The following is a 14647-nucleotide window of genomic DNA, read 5'->3' as shown; positions in this document are numbered from 1 at the left end:
ACTGCCCAATATCTGGGTTAGACCCTCTCATGGCTACTTTATATAATCTTGAGAAGTTCAATGGAAAGGGGTTTCATACATGGCAAATGAAGGTAAAATTTGCATTAATGCGGGAGAACTTATGGGGACTTGTCAAACCTTCTCCTACCGCTTCTTCTACGGCCTCAAATGCTGGGGAATCTTCAGCTCCGACACGACCGGCAAGGGATCCAGCAAGAGAAGAAAAAGCATATGGTATAATTGCTTTAGCTTTGGGTGATGATTACATACATCATATATCTGACTTGGAGTCTCCATCGGAAGCATGGCAGAAGCTAGATTTGATTTTTGGTGCAAGCTCTCATATTTCTAAACTATCACTTAAAATTTCTTTCTTTGAATTAAAGATGGCAAGTGATACTACTTTAGCTGCCCATGTCAACTGTATGCGGAGTCTTATGACTCAGTTAGCTTCTATCAACTCTCCTATCACCCCTGATGATGCTATGGCAGTACTACTTAAGAGTATGCCTGAAAGCTTTGATCATATTGTAAGCACTTTGAAGAATCTTCCCAATCCAAACCTTGAAGGCATTATCTCAGCTCTCCAAGAAGAAGAAAGACACATGGAGTTAAGGAAAGGCAATGACACTGCTTATGTTATGAAATTCCAGAAGGGCAAGTATTCTCCTTGCAATCACTGTGGAAAGACAAATCACCTTTCAAAGGACTGCTTCAAAGTTAATCCATGTAAGCACTGTGGCAAAAACAACCATAGTGAGAAGTTCTGCAGAGACAAAGCAAAGACAAAAAATGCAAATCTACTTACAGTGAATTTGCCTCCACAAGATGAGGCATCCCATGAAGATTATGCATTTTAAATCATCTCTATGTATGCTCCAGATCACTCTTTTTATGTCAAGGTACTCAGTCTGGATAGTCCTCCAAAATGAATGAAAATAAATTATTGTGTGTTGTGTTTTGTGTGTTTTGTAAACACCTCTGGTCACCTTATGATGTAGGCCATGTGTATGTTTGTTCCATGGTACCTCCTACAGACATTGTGTGCATGTACATGCAGGAGAGATAACCATTGGAAGGTCTGTTTGTATCCCTTTCTGTTTACCTTACACCCAAGGAAACCCTTGCTAGCATGAGAACCTAGCCATAGATTTATCCTTGACCACCATGAGATGGCATGAGAAACTATGAGACTAGATGTATCCTTGACATAGCCAGAGGCATTTCCTTGAGGGGGGGTTTGTTGGGATATCTCAAGGTGTATGCCTCAGGCACACCTTATGTTTCTATGTGTGAGTGCTAGAGGCACAGTTAGGTGCCCACAAGCACAGTTAGGTGGTGGAAAAGCCACATAGGATGATTGAGTGAATCTAGGAGCAGATTGAGGAGATGATTGTGGAGCTTTGAGGTCATCAGTGATGTCAGTGACCTTGTATGAGGTGCCTACTTAAGGACCTCTTTCTTCTTCATTCTATATGCAAGTACTCTGATTTTGTGTCCACTCTACTCTTTCCTTTCAGTGTTTCAACAGCTTGGAGATGAATTGATGGAGTTTTGATCATTGTGGTTAGCTCAATTGCATTCTTTATGTATTGAAGCTCTTGCAATCAATTGCTTTAGTTGTTTTGTTCACTTGCTCTAGTCGTGCAACTTGATGGCTTGAAGATGAGCTTTCAGTCCATATGGCCTATCGGCCTTTCAAGTTGAGCTGATTGCACCACTCTCTTGATGAAAGAGAATCTCAAACTTAGCACGGTACAAATAGTGCCTCTATGTTTTTAGAGCATGAATGATGGCATAGAGTACTTTCTCATATGCAGAGTAATTTTTTTGAACTGGGTCTCGTTTCTTGCTTTCAATAGCAACCGGTCCTCCATCGTAGATAAACACAGCACCCACAACTCTACCATTCCCATCAGTTTCAAGTTTGAAAGGTCCTTGAGGATCAACCCCTCTCTAACTGGGACAAATGGTATTACTGTTTAATAAGCTGAAAACATCTTTCAGCTTCCTCAGTCCAAGTAAAGGTGCTTCCCTTTCCCTTAAGCTCCTGCATCATGGACCTGCAACCTTGATAATCCTTGACAAATCTTTGGTAGTAACCAGAAAGACCAAGGACTATTGGAATTCTTCTAGCATAATATGACTTGTCTACTTCATAACGGCTTTGATTTTACCTGGATCCATATGTATTCCTTCCCTAGAGGTAATATGATCCAAATACTTCACGTCCCCATAAATTAATTCACACTTAGTTTGTTTAGCATATGAGTTATGTTGCGTGAGCAATTTGAAAACTACAAGTCCTCCAAATGCTGGTGATTACTCACTAAAGATAAGAATATTATCTAGAAACATGACTACAAATTTGCTTAGGCATGGTCCAAGCACATTGTTCATTAAAGTCATGAACGTAGCAGGAGCATTAGTTAACCCAAAAGGCATTTACTCTAAATCGAAAAGGACCTTTTCGTCTTTATCGACGTTCAATGCATTTCACATTTTACAGAGCCATTCGTAAAGAGCCTCCTTTTTGGCTCTCTGATCTTCACAAACTTTTTTCATCCCTATTAGCTCTTGCTCCGCTTTGTCCCCATCCATTCTAACGTCATCAAGCTACTTATACAGCAGCTTGATGTGCTTCTTTTCTTCTATGCCTTTCCATCTCTGCCATTTTTTTAATAGCCTCAGCTTGCTCTCATGCCTGCAAGGCCTTTGCTTTTGTCTCCTCTACCTTGGCTTCTGCACCCTCCATGAGCATTCTCTCACGTAGCCAGTGTCACAAGAAACGTTTCTAGAAACACGTTTCTAGATTTTTACAGGTGTTTCGTCTAGAAACGCCTAAAAATACTTATTTTATAGAAGTTATATATATAATATACTTCATAAATAATTGTCTTCAGATTCTCTCTCTCTCTCTCTCTCAAAAGAGCTCTCAGACTCCTCTCAAAAGAGCTCTCAGATATCCATATTGTGCACACAATGCACATTGCACACACATATTACACAGTTGAAAGAGTAAAAAGATGCGTCATGCAGCCTATAGATTGAGGTTTACAAAGACACAGATCTTCCAGTTTACAAATTACTATTAACTAATTAGTTGCAAGTGCATATGGTTGCTAGCATATGCCATGGCCCATAGTTCAAACAATAAACTTCTAACTTTATAATTCAAATTTCAAAATCAAATTTCAAGATTCAAGATTCAAGATTTAAAATATAACAAAATGTATTATGTATTACTGTTTACATCATACATGTAACATGCCATAATGATATACTGGTAATTGTATGGTGTAAACTGTATACATAATCAAAGCCTGTCGCCTGCAAGCCAGCTGCTAACAACTGCAGTGTACACAATACACTCTAGAGTCTAGTCTCGACTCTCTAGAGCTAGGGACCGCTGCCCTCTCCAAGATCTGCTGCCTCATCACTGTCATCATCAGCATTGGAATCAGCAGATGGATCTACATCCTCTGTGGAGGAAGAGGAAGTGCCACCCTCGAACCAAGTAGGGGCTCGCAACTGATCTGAGTCCTCTGAGTCCGCACTGTCTACCAATGCCGCCTCCTCCTCTGGCTCATCTCTGCCTGGACGTCCTCGGGATGACGATGCAAGAACAGATACCTGTGATCCCCCTCGTGAGGCTCGTGCTCGACGTTGATAACCACGAATCTGGGGTGTCCCTGTATCCTCTGCAACAGTAGCAGCACGTACTCGTGGTGCACGAGCTTGAGCCATCGAACGTGTCTAACGTCGGAATCGAAGCATATCCTATCGCAAGAACTCGTAAGCATCATCATTCTCTCGACTGTGCTGGATGATGGACATGCCGACATGTTCTAGCTTGATCTTGTCAGGATTGACTTGCTTGGGCTTCCACTCGATGCTACCGGTACCATCTGCAGACCTGTACTTCTCAAGTAGATGTAGGTTGGCATTGACATATACTAACCTATTGAGCTGCTCCACGCTCAACCTGACATAGTTTACAAAGCATAAAGAAGTCAATTCTCACGACTTAAGAATTGTTTTTCAAAATGTTACAAGCTTGACGCTATACTATATAGCCTATAAATAAGAACTATAAGAAGTTAGAACTTACTTGTTTCTCTTCCTGGTGTGTATGTCTGCACATATGCTCCATATCCTCTCAGCTGGACCTGATGTGCAATCTTGCGAAAGGATGCGACCATGTGCAATCTTGCGAAAGGATGCGGAGAGCTAAGTTCTGCAATGAGGGATTCAAAATCCCAAATTCTCCCACCAAGTAAGAGCCAAGAGCCTGTTGTCTCTTTCCTTGGCAATTGCACGGGAGAAATGACCCATGTCATTATGGAACTCCACTATGTCCTCTTCAATGCTATTGCAATTTGCAATACAGAAGAAGACAATATAAATAATTAGATAAATCATAAATGATAATAGTAAATACAAAGTTGAAAGCACTTAGAAGTTAGTAGTGAGCAGGCTGCAAACTTGTATGCCATGCTACCTCACCTATTCTGGACCGACGAGTCGCATACTTTCTCTAAGTATTGGGTCCATCCGTTCACAAGCACCCGATCATTCCATTTAGCAGGCTCCTTCCACAAGGGATGGAGCATATGTGCAACAGTGTGGATTGGCCTATGAAACCAATCCCATCTCTTCCTCCAAATTCCTAATATGTCATCCTTTCTGAAAATTTACCAAAAGAAATCAAGTTAGAGGCTAGACTCTAGAGCTAGGAGAACTGAGTATTAAACTTACAAGTTTCAACTTATATGTACCTGCTCTGGTTGAGGATCTCAATAGGACAATCCTCTGTTGCTTTTCGAAGCTTCAGCATGAACTCATATAGCAAGCCCATAGTACAACCCTCATGGTCAAAGAGTCGAAGCACGAAGTACAAGGGCTCTATGGACATCTGAATGCAAAGGGCTTCCTGCCAAAACTGATTGTCAAAGACAATCACCTCGACATTCTGTCCAGCAGGCAATCTCGAGTCACTCCAATCCAGCCAATTTGAACTGGTCATCATGCGACGAAGGCTCTCTTTGGTCTTAACCAGCTTACAAATGATAAAGTTTAAACAAATTTAAACAATGAATAATTTGAGGAATTGATCTTTGAATGATGAAAATTGAATCATGATTCATGAATCATACCTGCTAAGAATCAGGAAGATATAGCCAAAGCGTGTCTTTGAGGGTCTCAATAGCTCCCACTTACACTCCCTTCTGAATAGGGCCAGTGCATGTGGCCTACGAGTGATATAAGTCACTAGCTGCATTGCTTTTTCGACCACACTAGACACCCAAGGCAGCTTTCCAATATCCTCCATCATCAAATCAAGAGAGTGTGAGGCACAAGGTGTCCATACTATCTTCGGATACTTCTCCTCAAGAAGACTTCCCATTCTCTTGCAGTTGGAGCCATTATCGGTGATGACTTGCACCACATTATCCTCACCAACCTCCTTGATGGCTGCCTCAATATGACCCCATATCCACTCTCCGGTGATGTGAAGGTCGGCATGTGAGGCATCAACCACCCTAAAGAATATGCTTCCCACACAACTAGTGACCAAGATATTAATCATGTGTCTCCTCTTCGTGTCACTCCATCCATCGGAGACTATGGTGCATCCATACCGACTCCAAGCTTCCTTGAGTCCCTCCATGTCTTTCTTGATTAATCCCACCTGCTTCTTCAAACGTGTGGTGCGGAGAGTCTTAGAACTAGCAGGTGTAAGGGATGATGCTCTTGCTCTACCAGCAGCTACAAGTGCATGATAAAACTTCTTGTAGGCAAGAGTCCTTGCAACATTGAAGGGAATATTGCAAGCGTAGAAAAACTGCTCCTCTGCAATTGCAGCCTCTTGCTTCAGGCGTGGTGTCCAAGCAGCTTGTATAGGAGTAACTCTCGGAGTGATAGCTGCTGGACCACACGGCCTCTTGGCAGGAGGCCGTGGAGGAGCTGATGGCATAGTGGATAGCCCAACTGATACGGATGCCGATGGAGTGGAGCCATGTAGAGGCTGAGTAGAGGCACTTCCATGAACTTGTGATGTCGATGTAGATGGAGTATACCCATGCCCCTCCTGCTGTGAGTGAGAACACTCCACATTCCCGGTATCTGATTGGGATGATGTGAGAGTGACAGTTGCCTCTATGCCCAACTTCTGCTGCTCAACCAACACATTAGCTTGAAGAACTTGATCTGTGATCACGGGATGGAGGAGGGATCGAATCTTAGCAAATTTGGATGAGGTACCTCCATATGCCAAGAAGATCCCCTCTGGAATGGCATGGCAAGCACTCTTACCCTGGCCTCCGATCCATAAAAAATGTGCTCGAATTGGAGGGGCAGATCCCGTCAAAGTGTCACCACAAAACTTGCATACTGACCTCCTCGTGCCAGATGTGCCATATCTCTTTATAAAAACGGTATCCTGCCATACATCCCGTTTTGTGCTTCCACTTGGTCCACCGGCACGTCTTGAGACCATGGTATGGGAGTAGAGAGTAGAGTAGAGTAGATTGTAGAGGCTAGAGGAGAGTAGAGGGTAGAGACTAGAGTAGAGGGTAGAGTAGAGTAGAGTAGAGTAGAGGGTAGGGTAGAGTAGAGGGTAGAGGGTAGACCGTAGAGGAAAGTAGAGGGTAGAGTAGAGTAGAGTAGAGTAGAGTAGAGTAGAGTAGAGGGTAGGGTAGAGTAGAGGGTAGAGGGTAGACCGTAGAGGAAAGTAGAGGGTAGACCGTAGAGACTAGAGTAGAGGATAGAGTAGAGTAGAGTAGAGGCCCGAGGGTAGAGTAGAGAGTAGAGAGTAGAGGAGAGGAGAAGGTGGAGTAGAGGGTAGATTAGACTGTAGATGGTAGGCACTAGGAGGCTGGAGCAAGGCAAGCAATGGAGCAGCGCGGGAGGAGCGAAAAAACGAAAACGGCGGCCAAAATCTGCAAGAAACTCATCGCGGCGGATTTTTGGACAGGCAACGTTTTGCCCTAATTGCGCGTTTCAGGCGTTTCGAAGAAACGTTTCGTCTAGAAACGTTTCTTCGCGTTTCGGTGCCCCGAAACGCGTTTTTTGGTGACATTGCACGTAGCGTTGTCTTTGCTGCATCGGTGGCTTTCATATGTAGAAAATTCATCTTCCTATCATATTGCTAAAAAATGATTTGAGGGAAGTCCCCATCAAGTGTATAGCAACTCCTATTGACCAAGATGACAATTTGGATTTGCCATTCTTGCAATTCTTCAAGTTAGTCATCACGCTCTTGGAGATCGCCTTTGAGAAAGAGACCGTACGTCCGCTCAATCGCTCTGTTGCTACTTGAACATGCCAGAACTTCATGGTTCCTCTCGTATTAGAAAAGTACTGCCTTGTCTGTTTCAACACATCCCGAACAATTGTTGGGAAGCTCGAAACCTTTAGTCCGCCATCTACACTAATCTGAGCGTTGGGGTATAAAGCTAAAATATAATTTCTCTTTCACGACTTCTCCAAGAATGCTTGCAAATTGCCTCCAGGAATGCCTAGCGCCTTTTTAATCATGCTTTCATTGATGTTAATCTTTTGACTTTGATAAACAATGTATCCATCCTTCACGTTCAGTTCATCTATCAACGTGCTGTGGGAGGAGCTCTCATATGTCACGATTTCAAGATTAGAGGAGGAACGATTGTGTGAGAGTTCTCACATGTCATGATTTCAAGATTGGGGGAGGAAAGATTGTATGAGAAGCTCTCACCTTGTGTAGAGGGGGTTGAAAAATTGTGCGAGACGCTCTCGGATTGTGCGGAGATGGAGGAGCAAGATGACACTTTTGGGAGCTCGTGTGTCCAAGGGGATCCATTGTGAGAGGGGATTGACGTTGCAGGAAGAGTTCAATAGAGAAAGGTCGAGAAGTAACGGTGAAGGGAGTCAGAAATGGCGAAGAAGTAATTATGGTCTAAACGAAACAATGAAGATGAAATCGTGAAAGGAGTCGAAAATGGTGAATGAGATGGAATAGTGGAGGCTTAAGTAGTGTGAAGGCCACCGTGGTGGTCTGGAGGGCTACCGCAGTGGTTGGCTGAGGCTTGAATTAGCGGCTAAACCATAAGTCTTTTTCTACCCAAAAAATTTGATGTGCATGCGATCGAGTAGAGTGCAGTAAATTACCAGCCACCGCGGTGGCTCCTTGATGATTATTTGGACGGGTGGCATGTGAATAATATGCGGATCGACTTTGATTAATCGAATGCGATAGTGACGGCACCACTGGGCTTGAATACGATTTAATTACCACTTAAGTACCAGCCACCGGCATGGTGGCTCCTTCGTGATTATGTGGATGGCACACCTGGCTCGCTTCCGCCCAAATTGACATAACCAAAAGCGTGTCATGAAGGGAAGAATTTCGCTTTCTCCTCTGATAATGCTGTAGCATAGCCCTCCATAGCATGTAAAATCATGTTAGTCCTATGGTTGGATGGGACCATGTCCTCCACAACTTATAAACAGGCTGATCTATAGTGGCAGTTTAAGATCGAGGGAAAACCCACCTTGGTGTGTTGTTGCACAATGCTATAATGATAGACAATATCCCATATATGAGATGTTTTGCAACAAGTTCTTTGTGATCCCTTTCTCATTTATTTAATGAGCTTCAAAATTGTGATGTCTTAGAATGAGATGAAAGCCGTTGCTTTTGATCAATGGAAACACAACGTATGTGGGAGATCACTTAAAAGAGCATTTACATTTCCTCCCGCTGTCTTTTTGTTCCAAATACCAATTGAAGACTTTGAAAAAGTATGTGCCTACAAAGCTCAACGGGCATCAGTACCACATCTAATGGGAGCATTTTTATGGGTTCTAAAGGCAGTTTTGGGTACATAATTCATGATGCATCCTTGATGGTACCCAGAACGTAAATCAAATTTGCTGAAGTACTTAACTCCTTGCAACTGATCAAAGAGCTCATCAATGGGATGAATTGGATACTTTTGAACTATTATCTTATCAAGGGCACAATATCAATGGGCTATTTTGGACTGTGGGTGCACACTTGAACACTAAACAAGGAGCCTTTAGCCTTGTCTTGCTGTTTTTTGGCAAGTTGTGAGGCAAGAAACAGCTGCAACAGTATCTATTTTGGGATTTCAGCAATCCCACATTGGGGTCACCTTTATTGAGGTACCACTGCATCATTTTGCATCTATTTCTGCGGTAATTGTTGGGGAATAGGCTTTTCTTTGCAGGTATGCCTAGCATAAAGAATGCACCATGAAAATGCTCTTGATTGGCAAGGGATTATGGAAGATTGTTGAGGGCACACAAAGATAGCCCCCTCGTGATGTGAAAAAGGTCGCAGATTGGGAGACAAAAGGTGGACAAGCAATGCCCATGATTGTAGGCAATGTCAAGTTTTCTCTCTTGATCACATATTGAGTACAAAGATTTCAAACTCAGGCTTGGAATATTTTGGTAGACTATTTCGAGATGTGCAATATAACCTGGGTCTTGCAACTTAAAATGCAGCTCCACTCATTGAAGATGAGAGAGGGAGATGTGCCCTCCACTAAGCTCACCAAGATTCGGGAGATTGCAGAATAGCTTGCAGTGAAAAAAACTTCATTCCCGTAATAGAGGGAAAAAACTTCATTCCCGTCATTGTGGACTTCTTGGCACCTTTCACAGAAACTTTTATCTCCAGTTTCAACATGACAGCTGGATTTGCCATTTCTAGTATGGAAGATTGGGATGCCCTATTGTAAAGAATAGATGATGCAGAATGAACATGCCTTTGCAGTTCATGGTCATGGGAAAGACAAAGAAACATTACTCTCTCATTTAGGAACCTCTCTTGCATTGAGAGATAGGAGTCTGAGTTCCCTCTAAGGTCTCTATGGATCAGGATCTTAAATTCTGCCATGCAGTACAAGTAATGATAATATACTATAAATGGAGATTGAGGTCTATGCAAAGAAACATACATTGCATCTAGAGTGCTAAGCTGAGGGACTCCTTTGATGATGAGAATAGCCTTGTCCGAATCTGCTCCCTTAGAAAAAATATGGGGACCTGACTATGTGAGCTACACCACAAATCCCAAGTGATGACAAATAGCTTTGCTCATCTTTCTAAACAAGTGTGCGATGATCCTTTGGGAATCTCTACAATCCCAAATGCAATGTTAAATCGACTCTGATTGTGAGGCAACATAGGCGTTTGGGATGCGGCTTTCAACATTTAGAGAGAGATTGACTACTTTCTCAAAGGTCCACTTGAAGAGGCAAAAGTTAAAGGGACAACTACATGAGGATGCTGAAGCACACGTTTGGAACTTCCTCATGGCTTGCAAGGCAAAGGGGATGGGGCATGAGCAGTCCTTTCTCCACACTTTTGCTTCTTCCTTGTAGGATGAGACTGATGTTGGCATAATCGATTTCACAAATGTTTGGTATAATCAATTTCCTCTTGATCACTTCCAAACATGGTCAAATATCAAGGATGACTTCTTGTCATAGTACCAGGGAACGACGTTCCAACATCCGGAACGTTTGGAACGTTGTTCTAGGTAGTTGGAACGTCCACGATTTTTTTTTTTGCTCTTTGAAAGTTTCAATTGGGTATTTAAGAGCTTGTATATAAAGTTTAAAGCTGTAAAATGTTAGTTCTTTCATTTTCTAACATAGTTTTAAGCCATATGATGACATGTCGTGTATGACGTGGCGTTTTGGCTCCCGTTCTCCTGTTCCCCCTTCCCGGAACGTTTCCATTCTGACACCCAAAATTTTGAAACGTTCCCTTTCCTTGGTAACTATGCTTCTTGTGGACCTTCGAGTTGGAAAAGTTTGAGCATATGATTGTCCAAGAGCTCTCCACCATCATGATGAAGCCAAGGGATAGCATTTCTGAGTTGCAAAGAACCGTGTGATGATGGAAGAATACCAAGTTATTATCCACACTTAATACTTAGTGAAGTATACAACAAGTGAAACCAAGAGGAAAGACCATTGCTCATTTATTGAATCAGAACCACTCCCTAACCTATCAACTCAGGTTAGAGGAAGAGAACTCGGCACACTGCTCTCTTGTTCTCTTCCCCGCCTGCTACAACTTTTTTTCTACCTACTAAGAACCGCCTTCCATTTTAGCATGTGCTTTGTGCACTCGCTCTGCTATTTGTCTATAAGTTGATACTCCGGAATCATCTGCACCTATTGCTGCAAGCCGGCGGTGCTCGACTGCCGCTCCCGCTATCCTTGCTCGATGCTTGGTGATCGCATACTAGTTAGCCGGACCGTGGGTTAACATCCTTGGCTATCCTTGCCCTTTGCCAGGGACTAGTCGTTGCTCGAAGGTGGATGCTCGCGGATTGAACCCGCGGGGTCGGCAACGCCTTTGTTGATTGGATGGTCGAGGGTGGAGGAATGGTTGAGAAGGCCCGGCTTGATTTGTAGTTGGTGGTCGAGGAGGGGAACATGATGGTTGAGAAGGCCCGACTTGATTTGTAGGTAGTGGTTGAGGAGGGGGAACACGGTTCAAAATGGCGCCCCCTTGGTGGCCAAGGATAGACATCAGAGATGTCTGCCAGTGGTCGCTCGGGTTCGGCCAACCAATCCAGGGACCAAGCTTCAGCAACTGGGTCCTCAGATGGGAAGTCGATGTTGAGTGTTTCAAAATTGGTGCGGAACCGCCATTGCACTTGGTTGACACATTCTTGCCATTTAATCTCCGGTTCCTTACACAACAGGTCGTGTATGTTATCGCGCATGGACCGCGCTTTTGTTACATGACTACCGATTAAGTGCTTGAGCTCTCGTAAAGGCTTGCTGTAGTAGACGGGTAACTTGGCCATGGTAGGCTTAGGTATGCACCTCTGTATGCTGCTGATAAGAAAGTCCTTCCACGGTTCCTGTCCTGGGATAAGTCCTCGCACCACTATCTTGCAAAGTAAAGCTCTGCACTGTAAATCTGGATCAATAATATTGAGACCCCCATCCTGTGTAGGGAGGATGAGGGTCTCCCAAGCCACTCTGGCTAAGGCATCTGTTGTGCCATCAAGCCCACTCCAGAGAAAGTTCCTGATCGGTCTTCTGAGCTGAATGATGCAGTCCCTAGAATGGCACCAACATGAACAAATAAACCAGGCAGTGGCCAAGAGGACCTGGTTGACCACCACAACTCTAGAGGCAAGATCCAGCTTGGCTGAGCTCCAAAAGAGAAGCTTCCTTCTGATGCTCTCCAACACGGGACCAAACTGCTGCGTGGTAGAAATACCCAAGCCGACCTGGCAGCCCAAATACCTGATAGGCACACCCCTCTGAACCCAAGTGAACCCTACGTCAAGCCGCCAAACTGGAGTGTCCTCATCACTGATCCAAAAGCCATTGGATTTATGCCAATTTATCTGCGCCCCTGCCGCCAAGCAAAATAAATCCAATGCTGTCCTGAAAGAAGTGAGCGTCTGTGGAGAGGCATCCAAATAAATCGCTGTGTCATCTGCCAACTCACTGTCAAGCAGCTCCTCTTCTCTTCTGATGGGAAGTCTCAGCCCAAAGATGTCAGCTTGAGATCTAACATAGATACTCATAGCTTCGGCCACGAATAAAAAAAGGAAAGGAGCAAGGGGGCATCCGTGACGGACTGATCTCGAAATCTGAAATCTCTCACCCCTTACCCCACCAATAAGTACCTGGCTATGGGCTGATATGTACAAAGAGGAAACACCTCTGATCCAAACATCAGTGAATCCAAAGCGTAGAAGGGTGCCCTCCAAAAAACTCCAATCTACTCTGTCATAAGCTTTTTCAAAATCTAATAGTAGAATGGCAAGATTCTGGCCACTCTGCATGGCCCACTCTGAAGCTTCCCAGAAAGAAAAAATGTTATCAAAGATACTTCTGCCATGCACAAATCCCGTCTGAGTGTCATGAATAAGATCAGGGAGAAGTGGCTGCAATCGGAGGCTGATAGCCTTGGCCAGAATCTTGTAACAAGTCCCCAGAAGTGTGATAGGCCTCCACTGGGACAATAAATTTCTGCTACCTCCTTTTGGGATAAGGTGGATGAGGCCCTCTGTAAGCGACTCAGGCATCTCGCCAGAGTCCCAAATGGCCTGCATGGCTGAAGTAATATAGTCTCCAATCATATCCCAAAATGCAATGAAAAAAGACGGGGTGAGGCCATCTAAACCTGGGCACTTGCCCTTGTGAAGGGCTGAAAGTGCAGTCCTGAACTCTGTGTTGGTGAAAGGTGCGTCAAGTAGAACATGCATATCCGGATTCACCAACACTGGGATACTCTGCCAAATAGCCTGTCTAGCATCCTCTCTATCGTGTGTCTCAGGATCAGCAGTAAGGAGGGTGGCATAGAAATCTGAAGCTATGCGTAAGACGTCATTTGGCTCTGTCTGTAAAACCCCATGTGAGTCAATAAGCTGAGATACACTCTCTCTACTATGTCTAGGGCCAAGAGTAGAGAAAAAGTGTTTATTGACTCTACCACCCATCTGAATCCAGAAGGACTCCCGTGCATGAAAGGCATACTCTGCTCTCTGATCGAGCAATAACTGCAGATGAGCCCTGGCTGCAGCAAGGCGCTCCTGAATCCAAGCATCTGAAGGCCGTTTTTGCTCTTCCCTCTGCAAAGCTGCTAACTGCTGGCGAACACCAACCTCACGTCTGAGAATATCTCGTCTCCTGGTAGTAGCAACTGAGCAGTAAAAGTCGCTAATACCAGAGAGGGCAGCGGCTAAATGTGATGGATGTGGCTGCCCACCCTGGACATGAGCAAACCATATGCATAGGGCTGCCTCCGTAAGGTCCTCCTCTGTGTAAAAGGCATCTGGAATCCTGATGCTGGCAGATCGGCCTCTCAAGTGAGGCTCTGAGATAGCCATAACAACAGGGAAGTGGTCTGAAGTGGAAACCCCCGCAGCAATGCATACCGATCCACCTCTGTCTAGTGCCCAGTCATCTACATAAAATCTGTCAATGCGTGCATGAATAGGCATCTGTTGCCTCCTGTTCGACCAAGAGAACAAGAGGGACTGTGGCTGAATAAGAAAGGCATCATCACACCAAGTATCTCTGCCACAGAAATGGAAAAGGAAGGCATCCCAAGCTGCTCTCTCCAAAGAGTGAAGTCCGCCTTCTCTACCCCCTTTTTTGTCTGACGGTAACTCGACCATGTTAAAGTCACCTCCAATCACCCAAGAATCCACAATGGGGGCCCAGGAGAGCAAAGTCTTCCACATAAGGACACGTTCCCCTCTAATGTTGGAGGCATATAGGTTGAGGAAGCCAACCTTACGCCCTCCAATCAAAAGAATAATCCACTGAGCTCTAGAGGGGAGAACCGACTGCGAAACTGAAATAGAAGTGCCTCCCCTAGTGCCCAAGGCAGGCGACCAAAAAGTATGGCCAGAAAGCAACTTGCCTGACTTGGCACAATCTCTATAATCCAGCTTGTGCTCTTGAATAAATAATATATCAATGAAACCCCCAGTAACACCTGGATGAAGCTGATCCCGGATCAGCTGTCTACGGCGGCGATGTGGGACGCCACCTAGGCCCTGTATGTTCCAACTGATAATCCTCGACGGGAGGATGTAGAGTGGAACACCTTACCCGACCTAGTGGCGGAAACAAACCCCTCAACAGGGGAAGAC

The 14647-nt window shown here is 44.4% G+C and overlaps 2 protein-coding genes across 5 annotated transcripts in view; one reads left to right on the top strand and one right to left on the bottom strand.

Moving 5' to 3' along the window:
* Positions 1-14647, top strand: part of LOC147903638 (uncharacterized) — a 143107-nt gene that overhangs the window by 87132 nt on the left and 41328 nt on the right. The gene's annotated exons all lie outside the window — the stretch shown is intronic.
* On the bottom strand, positions 3276-4192 carry LOC147903639 (uncharacterized). Its single transcript, XM_087373081.1, has 2 exons — positions 4112-4192; positions 3276-3985 (listed from the first exon to the last, which is right to left on the bottom strand). The coding sequence occupies exon 2, from the start codon at positions 3745-3747 to the stop codon at positions 3400-3402; it is 348 nt and encodes a 115-aa protein (XP_087229207.1). The 5' UTR covers positions 3748-3985; positions 4112-4192; the 3' UTR covers positions 3276-3399.

The sequence above is a fragment of the Dipteris shenzhenensis genome, chromosome 3 (genome assembly GCF_047967505.1).
Source record: "Dipteris shenzhenensis isolate YYH24624 ecotype China chromosome 3, Dip_SZ_1.0, whole genome shotgun sequence".
NCBI classification, from domain to species: domain Eukaryota; kingdom Viridiplantae; phylum Streptophyta; class Polypodiopsida; order Gleicheniales; family Dipteridaceae; genus Dipteris; species Dipteris shenzhenensis.
Note: the sequence above shows the minus strand (reverse complement) of the source record. Positions and strands in the feature narration are given on the sequence as shown.

Excerpts from the sequence above, each read along its gene's own strand:
- LOC147903639 (XM_087373081.1), bottom strand. The coding sequence starts at position 3,747 with ATGGCTCAAGCTCGTGCACCACGAGTACGTGCTGCTACTGTTGCAGAG.